Below are 17,917 nucleotides of genomic sequence, written 5' to 3' on the forward strand. Positions count from 1 at the left end.
GTTCCTGCTCTGCCCGCATTTCTGCAGATAAATCTGTGCCTGGAAGCACCACAAGGTGGGAGGGAACCTCTGGGGGCACCTGTGCTGATAGCAAGGCCAATTCTCTCCTGGGCTTATGAGCCAGGGCTCAGGCCGGGGCTGGGAGCTGGCCCTGAGGAGAAGGGGAAAGCAGGGATGGGATGTTCAGGCTGTATCAGTCCCTGAAGGGAAGGGGAATGCAAGGATGGGGTGTTCAGGCTGTATCAGTCCCTCAGGAAAAGGGAGAATGCAGGGATGGGGTGTTCAGGCTGTGTCAGTCCCTCAAGTGAAGGGGAATGCAAGGACGAGGTGTTGGGGCTGTATCAGTCCCTGAAGGGGGAACGCAGGGATGGAGTGTTCAGGCTGTATCAGTCCCTGAGGAGAAGGGGAATGCAGGGATGCGGTGTTGGGGCTGTATCAGTCCCTGAGGGGAATGCAGGGATGGGGCGGGGAGGGGCGATTTCTGCTGCTCGCTGTCTCGGCGCTCGGCTGCGCGGCCTGCGCGGGCTCGGCGCTCGGCGCGGTGCCCTGCGGCGGCGCGGCGCGGCCTGGCGCGGTGTGAGGCGGTGTGAGGCCGTGTCTGGCCGTGTGTCCCGCTGTATCCCGTGTGTCCCGCTGTATCCCGTGTGTCCCGGTGTGTCGCCTTGTGTCGCCGTGTATCGCCTTGTGTCGCGATGGTGAAGCTCACGGCGGAGCTGATCGAGCAGGCGGCACAGTACACCAACGCCGTCCGAGACCGGGAGCTCGACCTGCGCGGTGCGCGGGCCCCGCGGGGCGAGAGGGGCTGTGCCGGGAACGGGCGGACGAGGGCGGAGGGCTGAGGCCCGGGGCTGGGGGGATGTGTGGGTGGGTGTGTGGTCAGTGATGGAGCCTGGCGGTGGGACTGTGTTGGGCCCCGGAGGAGAGGCTGTGATGGGTTTGGAGGGTCCGTGATGGTTCTCCCAATGGGCCCCGGCGCCTGCAGTGGCCGGAGGTGCCCAGGCAGGACCGGGAGGTTGTTGGAGGGGCTGCAGTGACCGGGGGCTGGGGATGAAGAACGATTAAAGAGACTCCTGTGGCTTCGGAACCTGCGGGGGATGTGAGGGGTGAATCACAGAGTGGTAGAACGGTTTAGGATGGAAGGAACCTAAAGATCATCTCGTGCCAACCACCAAGAAGGGGAAACTGGGGGAAATGTGGGAGGAATGTGCTGTGGTGTGGGGGTGGATGTGCCTCTGCACGGGGCATGTGCTAGAAAAGTTGCTCTGGTTTGGAGGACACGTCCCGGCAGGGAGCTGGTGTTTTGCTGAGGGGGAGGAAGGAGGATTCCAAAAGCCGTGAGAGCTGTTGGGTTTGAGGGGGAGAGTTTGGTCTGGGTGTGGAGCAGAGTGGATCCCAGGATGTTTTGTCTGAGCCGTATCAGCATCCCCAGTCCAGAACAGAGCCCCCACACACTCTGTTCTGCTCTGCTCTGTGGGCACATCTAACCCCTGCCCTGCACTCTCTCCCCAGGCTATAAAATCCCAGTCATTGAGAACCTGGGGGCCACTCTGGACCAGTTTGATGCCATCGATTTCTCTGACAACGAGATCCGCAAGCTGGACGGGTTCCCGCTGCTGCGGAGGCTGAAGACGCTCCTGATGAACAACAACAGGATTTGGTGAGGGCTCTGCTTGGCCTCGTGGGCAGAGGAAAATGCTCTGGGGAGAGAGGGGTGTGTGCCTTTCAGTGCTGGGCAGGGGCAGGGGTGTTTGTTTCAGGCAGTGAAATCAGCACTGAGCTCTGTGTGGGCTCTCTCAGTTTCCTTCCTGATTCAGTGTTTGTTTCTCTGCCAGGACAGGGAGATGCAGAGTTTGGGACTGGCCACATCTTTGGATTTCAGTAATCAGCTCCATAAAGACATGAGAAAATGAATACCTGCAAGGGAATAGATCATAATAGATTATAAGATTTAAGTATCATATTGCACCTAATATTTGCAGTGATTTATTGCCAGCTTTATTAGAAAAGTGTTTTGGATGCTCACCCAGATTCTGCCAGTGTCACACTGGGTTTTCACAGGGAGATCCTCTGTGTTACTTTGTTTCTCTGTGTATTTCCAGCATTGCCAATTCCTGCCCTAAATGAACCCTTTGTTTTTGTTGTTCCTCAGTCGGATTGGGGAGAACCTGGAGCAGGCTCTGCCCAGCCTCACAGAGCTCATTCTCACCAACAACAACATTGCTGAACTGGTAAGCTGCCATGCAGGATGAAGCTAAACAAGCTGAAAATTTGTGGTTTTCATCCCTGTAATTAACCATTTTCCTGAGAGTAGTGCCATATCCTTTTGGTAATAGTTGGTTCTTTCCCTTTAGAGTAATATCCTACAGTTTTGGCAGTAGTTAATTGTGTACATCCTTTAATGGACATGATTTGCAACAGCAGTCACAAAGCTTAGTGGTTTTCCTATTAAAATAATTGCAGTAATTTAATTAATCCCTAAAATAGATATGAGTTCAGGAACTTTGTTTTCAAATATTTGATTTTTTTGCTAAAGAGGTTTAAAATTTCTTGCTGTGCTCCCTTTACCCAGGGTGAACTGGATCCATTATCAAGTATTAAATCCTTGACTTACCTGAGGTATGTAACCCCAAAAAGAAAAGCTGCTCTTTCTCTGGTGTTTGAGCTCTGCTGCTGGCCTGGCCCTTGGCTTTGGTCTGGAATGCTCTGCTTTCTATGAGCTGTGACAGATCCTTTATGTCTAAAAATTGAATTAAACAGTGTTTGCTCTACTCCTCATGAGCATCTGGTAATTCATGTCTGAGGTTTTATATCACTGTTGGGAAAATGAGATCTAACAGCTCTATAAACCAGTACACAAATGCTGAAGTGAGCTTATCCTTCAAAAACCTAAAACCAAAAGGTTTAATCTGTTGATAAAAAATAGTTTAAAATGCATTTAAACAAGGACTCTTCAGTAATGTTACATTTGGTGTGAGGAACAGAAAGAAACACAGTTTGTCCTGTGATTTTTCAGTTGATCAGAGAGAAAAGTGATGTTTCAGTTACTTTTTTGGGGGAGTATTATGATTATTTTGAAGTTGTTCTTTATGTCATCCTTCAGTTAAATCTACTGAATTGCTAAAGTGCAAGTTTTTATTATAGTTTCCATAATATCAGAGCACTGTCACTAGGCTTATTTCATGGTGTTATTTGTTACCTGTTACAGCAGGAAGTACATGATGCATTTCAAGTATATTCATATATTTCAATACAAGTGTATTCATATATTTCAATACAAGTGTATTTTAAAATATTTTGTATTAAGAGCTTCTTTATAACCTTTATTTCCTTCACAGCGTTCTAAGGAATCCTGTAACAAATAAGAAACATTACAGATTATATCTAATTCATAAAGTTCCCCAGGTCAGAGTGCTGGATTTTCAAAAAGTGAAGCTCAAAGTAAGTCTGCTTGCTTTTGATTTAGGTGTTTGGGATTTTTTATTTTTTTTTTAATTGGGCTTTTTTTGGTTTTTTTTGGGGGGGGTAGGTTTTTTATTTGTTTGGTTAGCTTTGGGTTTTGTTTGGTTTTTGTTTGTTTGGTTTGGGGTGTTTTGTTTTGTGTTAGTAGTTTTGGTTTTTTGGGGTTTTTTTTGCATTCTTGAAAATTCACCACTAACAGCGACCTTGTTGCCACAGTTGTAAATTTTATTGAAACTGTAAGTGGCTCTACAATGCTCTCATTGTTTTCTTTCATGGATTCATTCTGTTAAGGATATAATCTGTTTAATTATGTCTAATTAAGTTTGAGTGTCTTTGTTGAGTGTTACTCTTTGCTGTCCCTCTGGTGTTGGTGTTGGTAGGAGACAGCTCTAGAGAAAGAAATGAGCAAACACCACTGGGTGGGGGATGAGTGTGGGAAAGAGCTCTTTAATTTTAAGAGCACAAAGTTGATAATTCTCTGAATATTTGGGCAATGTTTATCTGCTTGTTCTTACATCTGGTCTCCATGTACCAATTTCACTGATGAGGATGAGCCAAAGTGTCTTTCTTGGCCAAGACAGAAGCTTTGCAGACTGTGATGTTCTCAAATTAACTTTGTGTGTGTGTGTGGTATCGCTGTAGGAGCGACAGGAGGCAGAGAAAATGTTCAAGGGCAAACGGGGTGCACAGCTTGCAAAGGATATTGCCAGGAGAGCAAAAACGTAAGATAAAACAAACAAATTTCCACTGGCAGCCTCCTTCAGAAACACCACTTCCTTTGTGTGCAGTGTCAGGCAGAAAACTGAAATAGCAGCTGCTGCCAGGATCCCTCAAAAGCTTGGGGAGCCACAAGTGCCTTGTGCAAGCACCCCGAGTTTTGGATGGTGAATACATCTCAGAAGTTTTTCTGAAAGAGTTAACTTGGTCAAGTTGGATTCACTGAGGGCAACAAGCAGGAAAGCCTAATTTTGTTTTTGTTATTTAACTGCAAGAAGTGGCCATTATTTGATTTGTGGTTGGTGGGATTTTTCTCCTAAATGATTGGTTTTGTTTTGCCGAATTCTTTTGTTTTATTTCCCAAAATAAATAATTATATATTTATTCTGGGAATAAACTGCAAAATCTGCTGTAGTTAGGAGATGAAATACAAATGAAAATCTTTAATTAAGCTATTAGAGTATATGTTTATTTAGTTTAATTGTTCAGTGGGGTACACCATATGTTTTGATCAACGTATTTGGTAATAAGAATTCAGATCACAACATTTTCAAATTCATGGTTAAGTAGAAGAATGTCTTGACCTTATTCAGCATTTAAACCTCTAACAGATAGATTTGAGCTCAGGTTTGTGAGTGGAAAGGGATTCAGGTCAGGTGATCTCCTTAAAGCAGCAGCAGCAGATAACCTTTTTCTTTTGGCTGTTGAGATGAATTCCAGTTTAATGTAGGCTTTACTTCAGGCTGCTGTAACACCACATCTGACACATGGGAACAGAAACCCCATTTTCTCTTACTCTTTATTTATCCACCCTGCTTTTGTCATGGCAGCAGAGCAGCTGAGTGTTCAACAACATCTAAATTGAAGAGCTTTTGCCAACTGCCTGATGAATAAAGTTAAGTTCTGCCTCTGAGCAGATGAAAGGGGGGGAATGGGACAGTGAGGACAAGATGCTGGTGTTTCTGAAGGAGGCAATTCTTCACTGTATCAGTTTGTTAACAAAGATAAGATACTACACTTGATGGAATGAAATGCTTTCAAACCTAGTTTGGAAGCATTTCAATTTAAGAGAAGCAGCTACTCTTCAAAAAGTGTAACAGGTCTTTTTTTTTTCCTTTTGAAGCTTCAATCCAGGGGCTGGCCTGCCAACAGACAAAAAGAAAACTGGGCCTTCCCCAGGGGACGTGGAGGCAATTAAGGTAAATATGTCATGAGAAAAGCTGTCATGGATCCAAATTGAACAAAAGTTTCCTTTGTGCTGTTCAGACAAATAGATCAGCATATCCTGGCTCTGGTTTAAATTCTTTTCCTGTAAGTTTTCTTCTGACCTATCTGTGTTTTGAAAACTTCAATGAAATGTCAACCTGAGCTTAGAGTTCTTCCAAGGGAGGGGGGCGGTAATGATTTGTCATTTGTAGAATTTTCTAGAAGCAGAATTCAGTGGCAGTTTGCTGGGTGTTGAGTGTCCCTTAGCTGGTGGCAGCCTGTGCCATGTGCTGCTGTGGGCACTGACTGAGCTCTGTTTGCAGACTGCCATCGCCAACGCCTCCACCCTGGCGGAGGTGGAGCGGCTGAAGGGGCTGCTGCAGGCGGGCCAGATCCCCGGCAGGGAGCGCAAACAAGGTCTGTCTGTCTGTCTGTCTGCTCCTCAAACACAGCCTGCCCTCCTCACTCCTGGTTGCATGTGGTCTGTGTGGGGAGCTGGGTGGGCACAGAGTGAGTCTGTCACCTGTGCAGCACAGCCTGGCTGTGACAGCCTGGCCTGGGGCAGCTCCGGGCTGTCCCTGCAGAGCCAGGTGCCCAACAAGGGGCTTTGCTGCACTGGGTGACTTCAAAATTCATCCCAGTTATTTTGATGCCTTTTGAAAGCTGACCTAGAACAGAGGCTGGACAGAGCTAAAGAATACAGCAGGGATTTATTAGGAGGCCTCAATGGATCCACCTTGGGCAGCACCAGAGCCCAGCCAGGGCTGCACCCAAGATGAACCCTCCCACAATGCACGAGGGGCACGGGCTCTGTCCCGGGATCAGTTCTGCTCCATTTGCACCTTGCAGTTCATTGTCCCATTCCAGCTTTAGCTCAGGCAGTCCCACCCTGCTTGTTTTTCTCTCTCCAGCCCATGTTGATTATAGTCTTGGGATTTGGATCATTTGTCCTTGGTCCCCAGCTGGAGCAGGATTTGTTTTGTGTCCCTGCTCTGTGCAGAGAGCTCAGAATACCCTAAAATGAAGCTCAGAACTACACACTAAAGCAGCACAGAATGTGAAAAATAGAAAAGCTAAAACCTGAGGCATCAATTTAACAAAATGAGATGAATTACAGAGTCTCTCTGGACCTCTGCTGAGCATCAGTGCCTCAGCAGTGAGTCTGGGCGCTCTGCAGAGATGGAGCTCAGCTGTAGGGCGGCCATAGCACCTCTTTCCTGTACATTGGGACTACCTGATTTTCCTTTCTGTAGAGTTTTTAAACGTTCCCGTTACTACTCTTCTGCAGAGGGGTGGGAAAAGGAACAGCAACGCCTTCAGCAGCTGCTCTAAAACTCTGACGTGTCCTTTCAGGCCCATCGGAGGATGGCGAAGAAGAAATGGAGGAGGACACGGTGCCAAACGGATCGTAGCCGGGGCCGTGCCGCGCCCCGGCCCCCCCAGGAGCCCTTTCCCGTGCCGGGCCGTGCCGGTGTCCCCGGCGGGGCCCGCCGCCCCCGTCCTCGCGCATTTCGCTGTTCAATAAACGAACGGTCCCTTTTTCTCCCGGGGGTGCCGCGTCCGCTTCCCGGGCGGGACGGGGCGGGGCGGGAGGCGTTTCGGCGCCCTCTGATTGGCTGCCTTGCGCCTGCCCCCTTCTCTCATTGGCTGGCGCAGCTAAACGTCGCACTGGGCACTCCGCCAATGGCGGCGCGGCGCGTCCTGGCGGCGCTTCCGGGCGGCAGCGGACAGGGCGGTGATTGGTGGAGCGGGGCGGGCCCGGATGTGAGGTGGCAGCGGACCGGGCGGTGATTGGCGGATCCGGCCGGGCCCGGACGTGAGGCGGCGGCGGACGGGGCGGTGATTGGCGGAGCGGGGCGGGGCGGGCCCGGACGTGAGGCGGCGGCGTCGGGCGATGGATCTCGGGGACGGCGGCGCCGCGGCCGGGCCCGGGCCGGCGCTGGGCCGGGGCGGGCTGGAGGCGCTGCAGCACACGGGTGAGGGGCTGCGGGCCGGGGGGGAGCGCGGGGCGCGGCGGGGCCGGGGCGCGGAGCCCCGAGGCGGGCCCCGAGCCGCGGGCCGCGCTCAGCCCCGGCCTGTCCCCCGGCAGTGGGCTCGGTGCTGTCCGGCTATGGCTGGTACCTGCTGCTGGCCGCCGTCGCCGTGTACCTGCTCGTGCAGAAGGTGTCCCGCGGGCTGGCGGCGCGGCCCGGCGGGCGGCCCGGAGCGGCGGAGGCGGCCGAGGGTGAGTGCGGGGCGGTGCCGGTGCCGGTGCCGCGGGAGGAGCCCTCAGCCGGGGCTGAGGCCGCGCGGGGTCGGGAGGCGGTGACGGCCCGAGGGAGCCGGGTGAGGGCTGGGCGGGAGCGGCGCTCGGGGCACCTCTGAGCCCGCAGACCCCGAGTGATCACCGGGACAGGCTGGGCCCAGGGAGTGTTTGTAAAGGCTCTGAAGGAAAAGCTGCGTCCCAAAGCAACGAGTTTGGGAACAAAGGAGTGGGACATCACTCGGGGATGGGGCAGCAGCTGAGGGGATGGAGCACAGCAGCACCTGTGGCCAGCTACCAAATAACTTTTAGACTTCACCAAAACGCCCAAATCTAAATCCTGGTGGAAATGCTTCTATAAATACTCACTTTTTGTTGATATTCATCACCCCCTTGCAGTTGCCCTTTCCCAGTTCCTGCTCTGGCAGCGCTGTGTACGTTTGGGGTGTGACAGTGTGTGTTATCCTTGGGAGGGTGGCACAGGTTGTAACTCTCACACAGTCACATCCTGCTGAAAAGCACAGCCTGTGCTCCTGGACCTGCCAAACCATGCGTGCTTGGCACTGACCCCCTGGGCACGTTGGCCCCACAATAAAATCTTATTTGCGTGCTCTTATCCTCCTGCTGTTCTTTTGTGATTATAATTAAATGGCTGTTTAATTGCCCAAACTGCCTGTACAATGAAATTATTGAAAGTACTGACATTTCTTTTTCATATTCATCACTGGATCATAGCAAAAAATGAGGCAAACAAATGTGGAGATGCTTCAGCTGCTGGAATAAAACAGAGCAACATTTGCCTTTTTTTGGGGGGTGTAATTTTCCTTTTGACCTTCACAGGTCACTCATGAAGAGCAGTGGTGACTCAGTGTGGATTTTCTGAGGCCTGCAGGTGTCTCTTGAGATGTGTGTCATGTTTGTAAGTGATTTCTCTGCTGATGGAGGCTGTTAAATCCACTGCTGCACTGACACCAGCAGACCCCTTGCCAGAAGGAGTAGGAGTGAATGTGGGCTGGTTGCCTCATCCTTCTGCGTAAGAGAAGTTCTCTGGGTAAAAATGGTCCCTGCAAAGCCTGAGTGATATTTCTGAATTAATTTGTATCTAACAAATCCTTCAGAAATAGAAGGCAGTGTCCTTGAAGTGTGAGGTTTAAATTTTATGGTTAGGTACACTTGTGTCCTTATTAAAATCCTGTTGAAGTAATTGCTTTAAAACAGGAAAGCATGATAAAGTTTAATTCAGCATTATAAATTAGTATAAAAGATTAGCTGGAAACTGAACTTGAGCTGTGATTTTCTGCAAAACAGCTGCAGGGAGAGATGTGAGCCTTTCCTTATTACAGTTCTTTGAGGAGACCATCTAGGATTTACTTTGAGAAGCTTTGCAAACTCTTTCCTGGTTTCCTAGAGCCTGATGTGGTGGTGAGAAGGCAGGAAGCTTTGGTAGCAGCTCGCCTCAGGATGCAAGAGGAATTGAATGCACAAGCAGAAAAATACAAAGAAAAGCAAAGACAGGTAACCAGAGAGCATTTCTTCCTTTTTCTCATAAATTTGTCATCAAGCACTTTGCTGCTGTAAAAGACAGCAGCAAATTGTGATTGTGGGCAGGGTCACTGTGGGCCTGGTGTTCATTTTTCCACAGGTAAATCTGTACCTGCAGGAGCTTTGTTGTGTGAGCAGTGAATGGCTGGAGGGGGTTTGCTGGCATTTAAATTATCTGTCCCATGGCACGTGTGTGTTTTCTGCTCTGAAAGGCAAATATAAGTGTTAGAAATGTAGCTTAGCATTGCTGCAGTTTAAGAGTCTGAATTACAGCTTGAGATCACAAGGAATAGCAAATTGCTGAGTGGGACAGTGCAGAAAATGGGTGTGATCAGCACAGTAATAACTCTGATCATCATCCCACCAATTCTGGTTTTGCTTTTGCAGTCAGACACTCAGACCTCAGTTTGTAACTGGTGCTTCAAGTAATGCTGGCATTAAAAACAAAAAGAAAACTCCTTTCTTCTGTAGAACTTCACATTGTGCATTAAATTACTGCAATATTCTTTACTTAGTACTTTTCATAGACTCGGGGTTTAAACTTGCCACTTGGTTCTGTTTTACTGTCAAAATCTTTTAAAGCATCAAGTGGCCAAAATAAGCTGCAGGCTCAGTCAGTGCATCCTGAGGAGGGGAGAAATGTGGCTGCATAAAAAGAGTAAATTCTTCCATAGTCTTAGAGATACTGCTTCAGATAAATACAGTTTGATGAGCCTGTTGTAGCTGTTTCTGGGGATCCTGTTAGCTCTGAAATCTGAGGTTTAAGGTCAAAACTAAGATTAAAATGTGTTGTAGCTGGAGGAGGAGCGGCGACGGCAGAAGATCGCGATGTGGGAGAGCATGCAGGAAGGAAAGAGCTACAAAGGAAACCTGAAACTGAACCAGGTAACAGCCATGGCACTCAGGTCACACTTGTGTTCCTGTGGTTCAGGGAGCTGAAATTCCTACTGAGTAACTTTCTGCTTTTCTGAACAGCAAGAAGCAGAATCTGGTGCCTCTGCCTCAGCAGTCCCGAAATCGAAACCAAACAAAAAGCCCTTGAGAGGAGGTGGTGAGTATGGAATCCTTCAGGCACTCTGAGCTGGGAACAGGGCATTTATCCAGCTCTATCTATGGGCTCTGTACATACTTTTGTCTTTTTCAAGGAAGAAACAAAACATTCCTTACAAACAAGCTCTTTATCTCTGATCAGCTGGTCTGCTCTGTCCTGTGTGCAAAAGCTGGCAGGAAGTTTTGGGAGTGCTTTTCCTTGGGAAAAGAATGTGTCAGGTTTTTTTGTAAATATGCTTTGGTATAATTTACTGAGATTTTTGTCACTCAGAATTACAGATTCTTACAGTAGTTCTGGGATCCTTCCCTCATTATTCTGTAAGTTCAATAATTTAATATATTGTCTGCCTTTAAAGTACCTGTAGTACTGACTAAATGCAGGAAGAGGGTATTTTACTTTGTATTATGTAGATTCAGATGATGAAAGAAATTATTTTGTAAAATGTGACCTTATTTTTCATACACCACAGTGCTGACCTATTGAATATATAAATCCTGTGGATGTATAAACTCTTACCAACTCTCACACAGCACCAGAAGGTCTCGTGTTAGACTCAGTCACCTGCTGGCCCCATCTTGGTGGATGAAGTGCTTTCCATGGCCTCACACTGCCCATGCCAGGCTCACTGGCCATGCAGGCAGTGTGCTCCTCTCCTCTCAGCCCAAGAGCCCTTGCCATACCTGCAGGTGCTAATTTGGGTGTATTTTAGTGACAATTTTCTGTGGTGGAGTGCATCATCCAGACAGCCTCAATCAGGCTGAAAAGGAGGCCCCCTTAGGGTGCAGTGCTAAGTGACTTGATTAAAAGTACAAAATCTGTGGATTCTTGATGAAACAAACTAAACCTCCATAACAGTGCAGTGCTGGGATTTCTGCTTTGAGTGTTTTTCCTGGCATTTGAAGGAATCAAATAGATTGGCTTATGTTATGAGGGTGTGGTGTCTGATGGTGGCAGCTGCCTTTGGTGTCTCTGTCATGGGATGTTTCCCTCCTGGGGGATGAGGAGTGCAGGGCTGAGCTGTGCTGAGAGGCAGGGCCAGGGCAGCTGGCTGTGGGCACCCTTCCAGCTGCTGCCTGTCCTGGTTTAATCCTCAGCAAAGTCCTTGCTTCAGTAACCCATTACAGAATTAGAGGTGTCAGATCTTCTCCTGAGGTGGATCAGCATGAAGTGAAAGAACCATCTGTGCTGCTCAGCTGCTCAATTAAGCTAGAAAGCAAAACTTGGCTTTGGTATGAGAAAAACAAATTTCAAATTTGAAGGTGCTGGGAGTTTCAGTGGAGCAGGTTGTTTTGGAACCTCCCTGGTCAGCAGTGCTGCTGGGATTTGGGTTCTTAGGTTTGTGCAGAACAAATTGAAGATGTTTTTTGCCAAGTTGTAACTTTGAGTGTGTTCTCCCGACATGAAGTTTCCCATGGTTACAACATTAGGATGTTCAGCTAAAGTGTATTTGCATTACTGCCTATGTTTGCCTTTTAAATGCTCTAAAAAAATACTTTGCAGTGTTAATGAGTGGATTTACCTTTTGACCTTCAGAGTATTCCTTGCAGGACTGGAATGAAGGATTGTTTTAAGTCCCTGACTGTTGGGCTCTTGCAGAACAGACACTCTGCAGAGTTTACTCTGAGCTGCTCTTGCTGCACTGCAGCTTTAGTGCAGACTTAGAAAAATTAAATGGTAATTCATTTCAATTTCATTTAATCGAAATTGATCAAATTAAACCACAAGTGTTTAGCAATGGAAAGAAACCCTCTCAAGTCTGGGTGTTTTCTGTGCTTTCATTTTCCCTAAAATGCTGCGTGTGTGAAGTGTGAGCGAGGTGTGGATATTATGAGATCAGTTTTTGCTGTTTTTTGTGTGCTGGTGAAGGGCTGTGGAGGATGAATATTAAGAGTGGGTCTCTCTCCTGTGTGTTGCAGGCTACAACCCCCTGTCTGGAGAAGGAGGAGGGATGTGCTCCTGGAGGCCGGGCCGGCGGGGCCCGTCCGCGGGGGGATGAGGCTAAAGCACCCCTGGTGTCCCTCCCTGGCACCAGCAGGCTTGATGCCACCCCCTGTCCCACTGCCTGCAGCTGGCCTGGCACTGCCACTCCTCTGCGGCTGCCTCAGTGCACTTGCTCACTTAAAACAGGTTTCTGTTTGTTTGAGGTACACTGTTTCCAAATTGCAACGCATTGGCTGATCCTAAACCAGAAAAATGGCTGGTCTTCTTAGAGAGGGCAAAGAGAGGGGCAATTTCAGCATGATCACTAAATTTTCACTCTTCTGTAGAGAGGGAATGCAGTCTGCAAGGTGATTTATCTGGGATTGTGACATGTGGGGTTTCTGGCAAATTTGGTTGTCTATGCTGACGTTACCTCTGTAAGATGAGGATGTTTACCTTCCTCAGACACGTTACCAGATTTACCCTCCAGTCATTTAGAGAGGAGGGGTTTTATCATTGGCAGACACCTTGAATTTAGGCAGAGGGACTTTCAGAAGAAGCACAGGTGATCTGACAAATGCCACGGATTTGCACCAAAGGTCAGTTACTGCAGAAGAGTCTCTGTGACAAGCCAGCTTGAATGATGTTTTCCTTATAAATGGTAAACAAACCAGTGAGGATTACTGATGCTAGACAGCAGACAGGGGGGTTCTTGCTACTCCTTGTTTTTTTCTTTTTTCTTTTTTTTTATTTCAACTGCTTTGTAAAAACAATACATTATTAAATATAATTGCAAACGTCATAAATCTAGTATTTACAATCTCGTGGTTTTCTACAGCATCTTTTTTATAGAAGGCATTTATTGTGGTGCAATAAATGTGTGTAAAGCAAGGTGGGAGGTGAAGTGACCCTGCTCAGCTTGTGCAGCCCCAAAGCTGAGGGTGCTCTGGGCAGTGAAGGGGTGCAAGGAGTGTGGGGTGTTCATCCTTTGGTGTATGTCCAGCCCTGAGGACAGAGAACATCTGGTCATCATAACCTAACTTTCCAAGCATCCCATCCCCTTGATTTTCTCTCTAAAATGCAACAGACAAGTAAAATGCAGGTTGTCTTTGGAGAGGAGTGAAACAATTCCTGTTGGCATGGGACAAGTGTCCCTGTGTCCAGTTGCTGTTCCTGGGCTGCTCTGTGGGCATTGGGGTAGGGAGCAGTGGTTCCTTAGAGCTTAGGGCTGTTTGAGCACTTGTTTCTGAGTATTTCCTCGTGGAATATTTGTGCTTATCAATAGATACGGGTGTCAACTTTGAGTACACTCTTTATATACATGTTGATAATTCTCTTGATCAGAAATGCAGCAGGAGGGTGTTATTAGAGAGTTTTAAAGTTGGTAATGAAATTAAAAGGCCAAGAACTTTTTGTTTTAGACACAACAAAGTGTTTGATCATGTGTGTGGAAGGTGAAGTGAGGCTGTTGATGTTCCTGTGGAAATTCATTCAGAGGCCAGTGTATGTAACTCCAGGTTTTAATCCTTCAGAAGGCAAAAAGAAACAGAGGTGGGGAGGGATATTTTCAAGATCTGAGGAGTCTTCCTCAGGAAAGAGGACTGAGTTGTAATGCCTTAGGGAACATCTTCTCCCTCGTGTTGGGGAAACAGGCAACAGACTGAGGTGTTGTCTTCAGAAAAACAAATGGGGGAGGTTGTTGTCTTAAAGAAGCAGAAATCCCTGTGTGATAAAATGGTCAGGGATGGGTTTATTTAATTCAGTAAAAACATTTGCAAGATAAATAAGCAGGTCTTAACTGAGCACATGCTAATCTTTCTCTGTGTCTCAAGACTTGCTTCTGGCTAGGACTAGGGATATGGCTTTTTGCCCAATTCTAAGGTTTAATAAGACATGTCAAGTGAAAATGAAATGAAGTATGTACTTCTGGAAGCTTCAAGCCTTTTTTCTCCTTTATTTATTTTTTTTAATTTTAATCCTCAAGTTCCTGAATTTTTCTTAGTCAGACACTTCTAAGCTATTGAACAGGGTGGGAGGACAAACCTCAGTTCATAAAACTTCTTTTGGCTCACAACCTGCACAAGAGGGAAGGGTTTTTCCTCTGACTTCAAATGGAAAGCTCTCCCCTGACCACAGGCATTATGGAAAGGTGGTTACTTGCTGCTTTATAGCTCAGGAGTGAAGCATGCAGAAAGCATTAGGTGAAAGTGAACTATTTAATGAATCCATTGTTCCTGGTTTGGTATGAATTCCCAAGAACTTGAATTATGAAAGTTCATATTAAAAAGCCTTCAGGAGATTTTTTTTTCCCCCCACTAGAGCAGTTATGCAAGAAGCCTCTTGCTTTACTCATGCAGATGTTCTGGAAATACCTCTCTCTGGAAGGAGCTGGGTAATAAACTATTTAACTGCTGTATTATGCTATTTAACCACTGAAGAATAATCTGGTTTGGGTATTAAAAAATCCAAAAATCAAGCAAGTGTTCAGAGGCACAAAAAACTTCTGAAGATGTTTCTTGCTTGAGAAGTGCAGCTAAGTATTTTCTGTTGCTTTTAGATGATTTATATGCTGGAGGAGCAGAGTTTTTTGTTTTCTTTAAATTGCAGATGAGATCTGGTTTGTGCATAGTTCTCTCAACTATTCATCAGGAGTTCCTGAGCACTGGAGTTAAAACTGAACAAAACAACCCACGATGTCAGACTCATAAAAATTATTTGGCTTTATTTATGCCTTTAAAAAACATTGTGAAATAAGGAAAAGATTTTAAGAGTGATATTGCATACTTGAGTGTTTAAAAAATATGTTTCTTATGGTGGAAATTTTTAATAACAAAGAGAAGAGGGAGTTGGGGGAGTGAGGGCAATGGGGGAATCTGGCAGCAGAGCTGTTGCCAGGTGTTCCAAGTTATCTGTGTCTCAATCAGAGATCAATGGGAATGAAAATTATAATTGCACCTATATCTGCAAGGAACTGCTGTCCTTGCAAAATCTGAGTGCAGGTGTGAAATGCCAGAACTAACAAATCTCATCTGCTGTGTTTTATGCAGCTCTGTACTTTTCAGACTCAAAACTCAAGGAGTTGAGCTGTTCTGCAGTGGCTCTGTGCTCTGACTGCTGATACTCAGCTCAGGTGTTCAGATTGGCTTTTTTGGGGGGGTTGTGCCTTATTTCTCTGCCCAGAAGATGACTTTGCATTCCAGAGTCTGTGAAGGGGGATGGCACCCAGCCTGGGAGTCTCCTGTGCATTTCCCAGCAGCCCTGCTGTTCCTGGCTGCATTTAAACCCCTCTGATGCTCTTCTTTCTGCCTCCTGCTCAAGCAGGCAGCTCCCTGCTCGTGCAGTTGGGTCCTTGCAAGCCTGGCTGCACATCAGCACACATCTCAGCATCAGGTCCATCTTCTGGATGAATTTTGCTCCTACACAGTCTAAAAAGTGGCACCTTTTCAGGGATCAGTTTAGGCACAAGTGGGTCTCAGAGTGTTTCTGTCCATGCTATAGCTGAACACTGAAACTATGCAATTTCCAGCTGTATAAAAAGCTGGTCTAGACTTGGATGGGCCGAAGCTTTGGGTTTTTCCTTTTTTTTTTTTTTTTTTTTTTTCCCTCCCTCCTGTGTGGAATGAAAGCTTGGCTTTGGGAGCAGCTCTGCAACCACAAAGGAAAGGCACAGGCTGCTGGCTGGGTGGTGTCCTGGCCCGGCTGCTGGAGCTGATTTTTGTGAGCGCTTCCAAGCAGCCTGACACACACCCTGCCCATATTCCCAGCTCCAGGGCCAGCAACTTCAAAACCCTCTGTTGTTTTTTTAAATGAGAAACCAATGTCTTCAGTGGAATAAGTGCCCTCAGCTCAGCTTTGGTGGGGAAAATACAAATTTTGTGTTGAAGGTTTCTGTGGAAAGGCGCTGGCAGGGAGGCAGGTGCTGTTCTCGTGTATTGATTGCTGTGATTTTATTTTGAAGTGCACACCTGCTAAAAAGCACTTTCAGCACAGAGCAACATCTCCACTGGTGAATTTACAATTGCACTCCTCCCTCTACCATAGATTCTTTTTGTATGGTGGTTACTGAGCTGAGCTTCTGAGCTGGTTCTGTGGGGAACAGTTGTGGAGGGAGGCAGGGAAAAGAACTTAGAAAATGTTATTTAAAGAGAATGGAAGGGAAGAAAATTTTATTTAAAGAGAATGGAAGGGAAAGAAAATTTTATTTAAAGGGAATGGAAGGGAAATGGGTACCCTGAAATACCTGGCATTTAAGTCTAGTTCTAGTACCCTGCATTAAAATGGGGAGTTACTGTCAGCTTGGCATAAAAGATTCACTTTGAAAAAAAAACAAAAAAAAAATCAGATTGTACAGCTTTGTCACATACTGGGAGGGGGCAACACTGCCTGTGAATTCCATTTCTTAGGTAATGTAATTGCCACTGCTTTAGGTGTCACCAGCCGGGTGACACCCGGAGCAGCTGCCTGGGGAGCAGAGGGGTTTTTTCCACGGCATTCCCGCATCTCCCGGCCGGGAACGGGAGCGCGCTGCGCTGCACTGCGGGGCCGGGCCGGGCGATGGCAATGTCGGGCCGGGCTGGGAGCGAGAATGGGCAAAAATCCGGCAGAACGGGCACAGCAGAACGGGCACAGCCCCTGCAGAACGGGCACGGCTCCTGTAGAATGGGCAGAGTTTCTGCAGAAGGGGCACGGCTCCGGCAGAACGGGCACAGCAGAATGGGCACGGCTCCTGTAGAATGGGCAGAGTTTCTGCAGAAGGGGCACAGCAGAAGGGGCACAGCCCCTGCAGAATGGGCATAGCAGAAGGGGCACAGCTCTGGCAGAGATGGCACAGCTCCTGCAGAATGGGCACAGCAGAACGGGCATGGCTCCAGCAGAATGGGCACAGCTCCTGTAGAATGGGCAGAACTCCTGTAGAAGGGGCACAGCAGAAACGGGCATGGCAGAGTGGGCACAGCTCCTGCAGAACGGGTACAGCCCCTGCAGGATGGGCACGGCAGAACGGGCACAGCCCCTGCAGGATGGGCACAGCAGAATGGGCACAGCCCCTGCAGGATGGGCACAGCAGAACGGGCACAGCCCCTGCAGGATGGGTACAGCAGAATGGGCACAGCCCCTGCAGGATGGGCACAGCAGAATGGGCACAGCCCCTGCAGGATGGGTACAGCAGAACAGGCACAGCCCCTGCAGGATGGGCACAGCCCCTGCAGGATGGGCACAGCAGAATGGGCTCTTCTGAGTCTTCCACCCAAGCACAGCTTGGGACTGGGCCTGCCAGGACCAGAATAGGATGGGGAGGGGAAAAAAGCAAGAAAGAAAAAAGTGGGTGCTGGAGGTGAGGAAGGAGTTTCCGCATCATTCGGGAAAATGCAGCAGGGCTGGAAATATTGTGACAGAGACAAATGCTACTGGTTGCCCAGTGAGATTTTTTCCACCGTGAGTCTGTTACATTGAATATATGAAGTATGCTCATTTTCCAGTGCCTGGGCAGTTTTTAAAATATGTTTGAGTACTGGAACATTCATAATTAAAGTTTCTGGAGCATTTGGGGAGTAGTTTACTCCTGTAACTATTTTAAAATGTGGTGAAGAATGTGTCTCATAGAAGGTAAATCCTGCAAGTATTGGAAGTGGGCTCGCTGGAGATCAAAATCAGTGTGAAAAAGAAGTGGTAATAATGCAAGATGTTCCTTTCCTCTACAGGACAAAGTGTCCTATGTGGAAGAAACCTTTTTGATTTGGTATTCAGGTTCTTTATTCCGAAAGGATGACATTTATTCTGTA

General features: G+C 47.5%; 2 protein-coding genes across 2 annotated transcripts; both read left to right on the plus strand.

Annotated features, from left to right (window-relative positions):
- Positions 1–524: 524 nt before the first annotated feature.
- SNRPA1 (small nuclear ribonucleoprotein polypeptide A') lies at positions 525–6,925 on the plus strand. The gene is made up of 9 exons (XM_074549169.1): positions 525–774; positions 1,510–1,657; positions 2,150–2,228; positions 2,570–2,616; positions 3,336–3,438; positions 4,102–4,181; positions 5,300–5,375; positions 5,706–5,799; positions 6,736–6,925. The coding sequence occupies exons 1-9, from the start codon at positions 693–695 to the stop codon at positions 6,792–6,794; spliced, it is 768 nt and encodes a 255-aa protein (XP_074405270.1). The 5' UTR covers positions 525–692; the 3' UTR covers positions 6,795–6,925.
- A 273-nt stretch (positions 6,926–7,198) lies between these two features.
- On the plus strand, positions 7,199–12,960 carry SELENOS (selenoprotein S). The gene is made up of 6 exons (XM_074549170.1): positions 7,199–7,358; positions 7,472–7,606; positions 9,033–9,139; positions 9,962–10,051; positions 10,142–10,217; positions 12,134–12,960. Exons 1-6 carry the CDS (start codon positions 7,277–7,279, stop codon positions 12,211–12,213), a joined length of 570 nt encoding a protein of 189 aa, XP_074405271.1. The 5' UTR covers positions 7,199–7,276; the 3' UTR covers positions 12,214–12,960.
- The last annotated feature ends 4,957 nt before the right edge of the window (positions 12,961–17,917 follow it).

Source organism: Zonotrichia albicollis, chromosome 11, assembly GCF_047830755.1.
Source record: "Zonotrichia albicollis isolate bZonAlb1 chromosome 11, bZonAlb1.hap1, whole genome shotgun sequence".
In the NCBI taxonomy this organism is placed as follows: domain Eukaryota; kingdom Metazoa; phylum Chordata; class Aves; order Passeriformes; family Passerellidae; genus Zonotrichia; species Zonotrichia albicollis.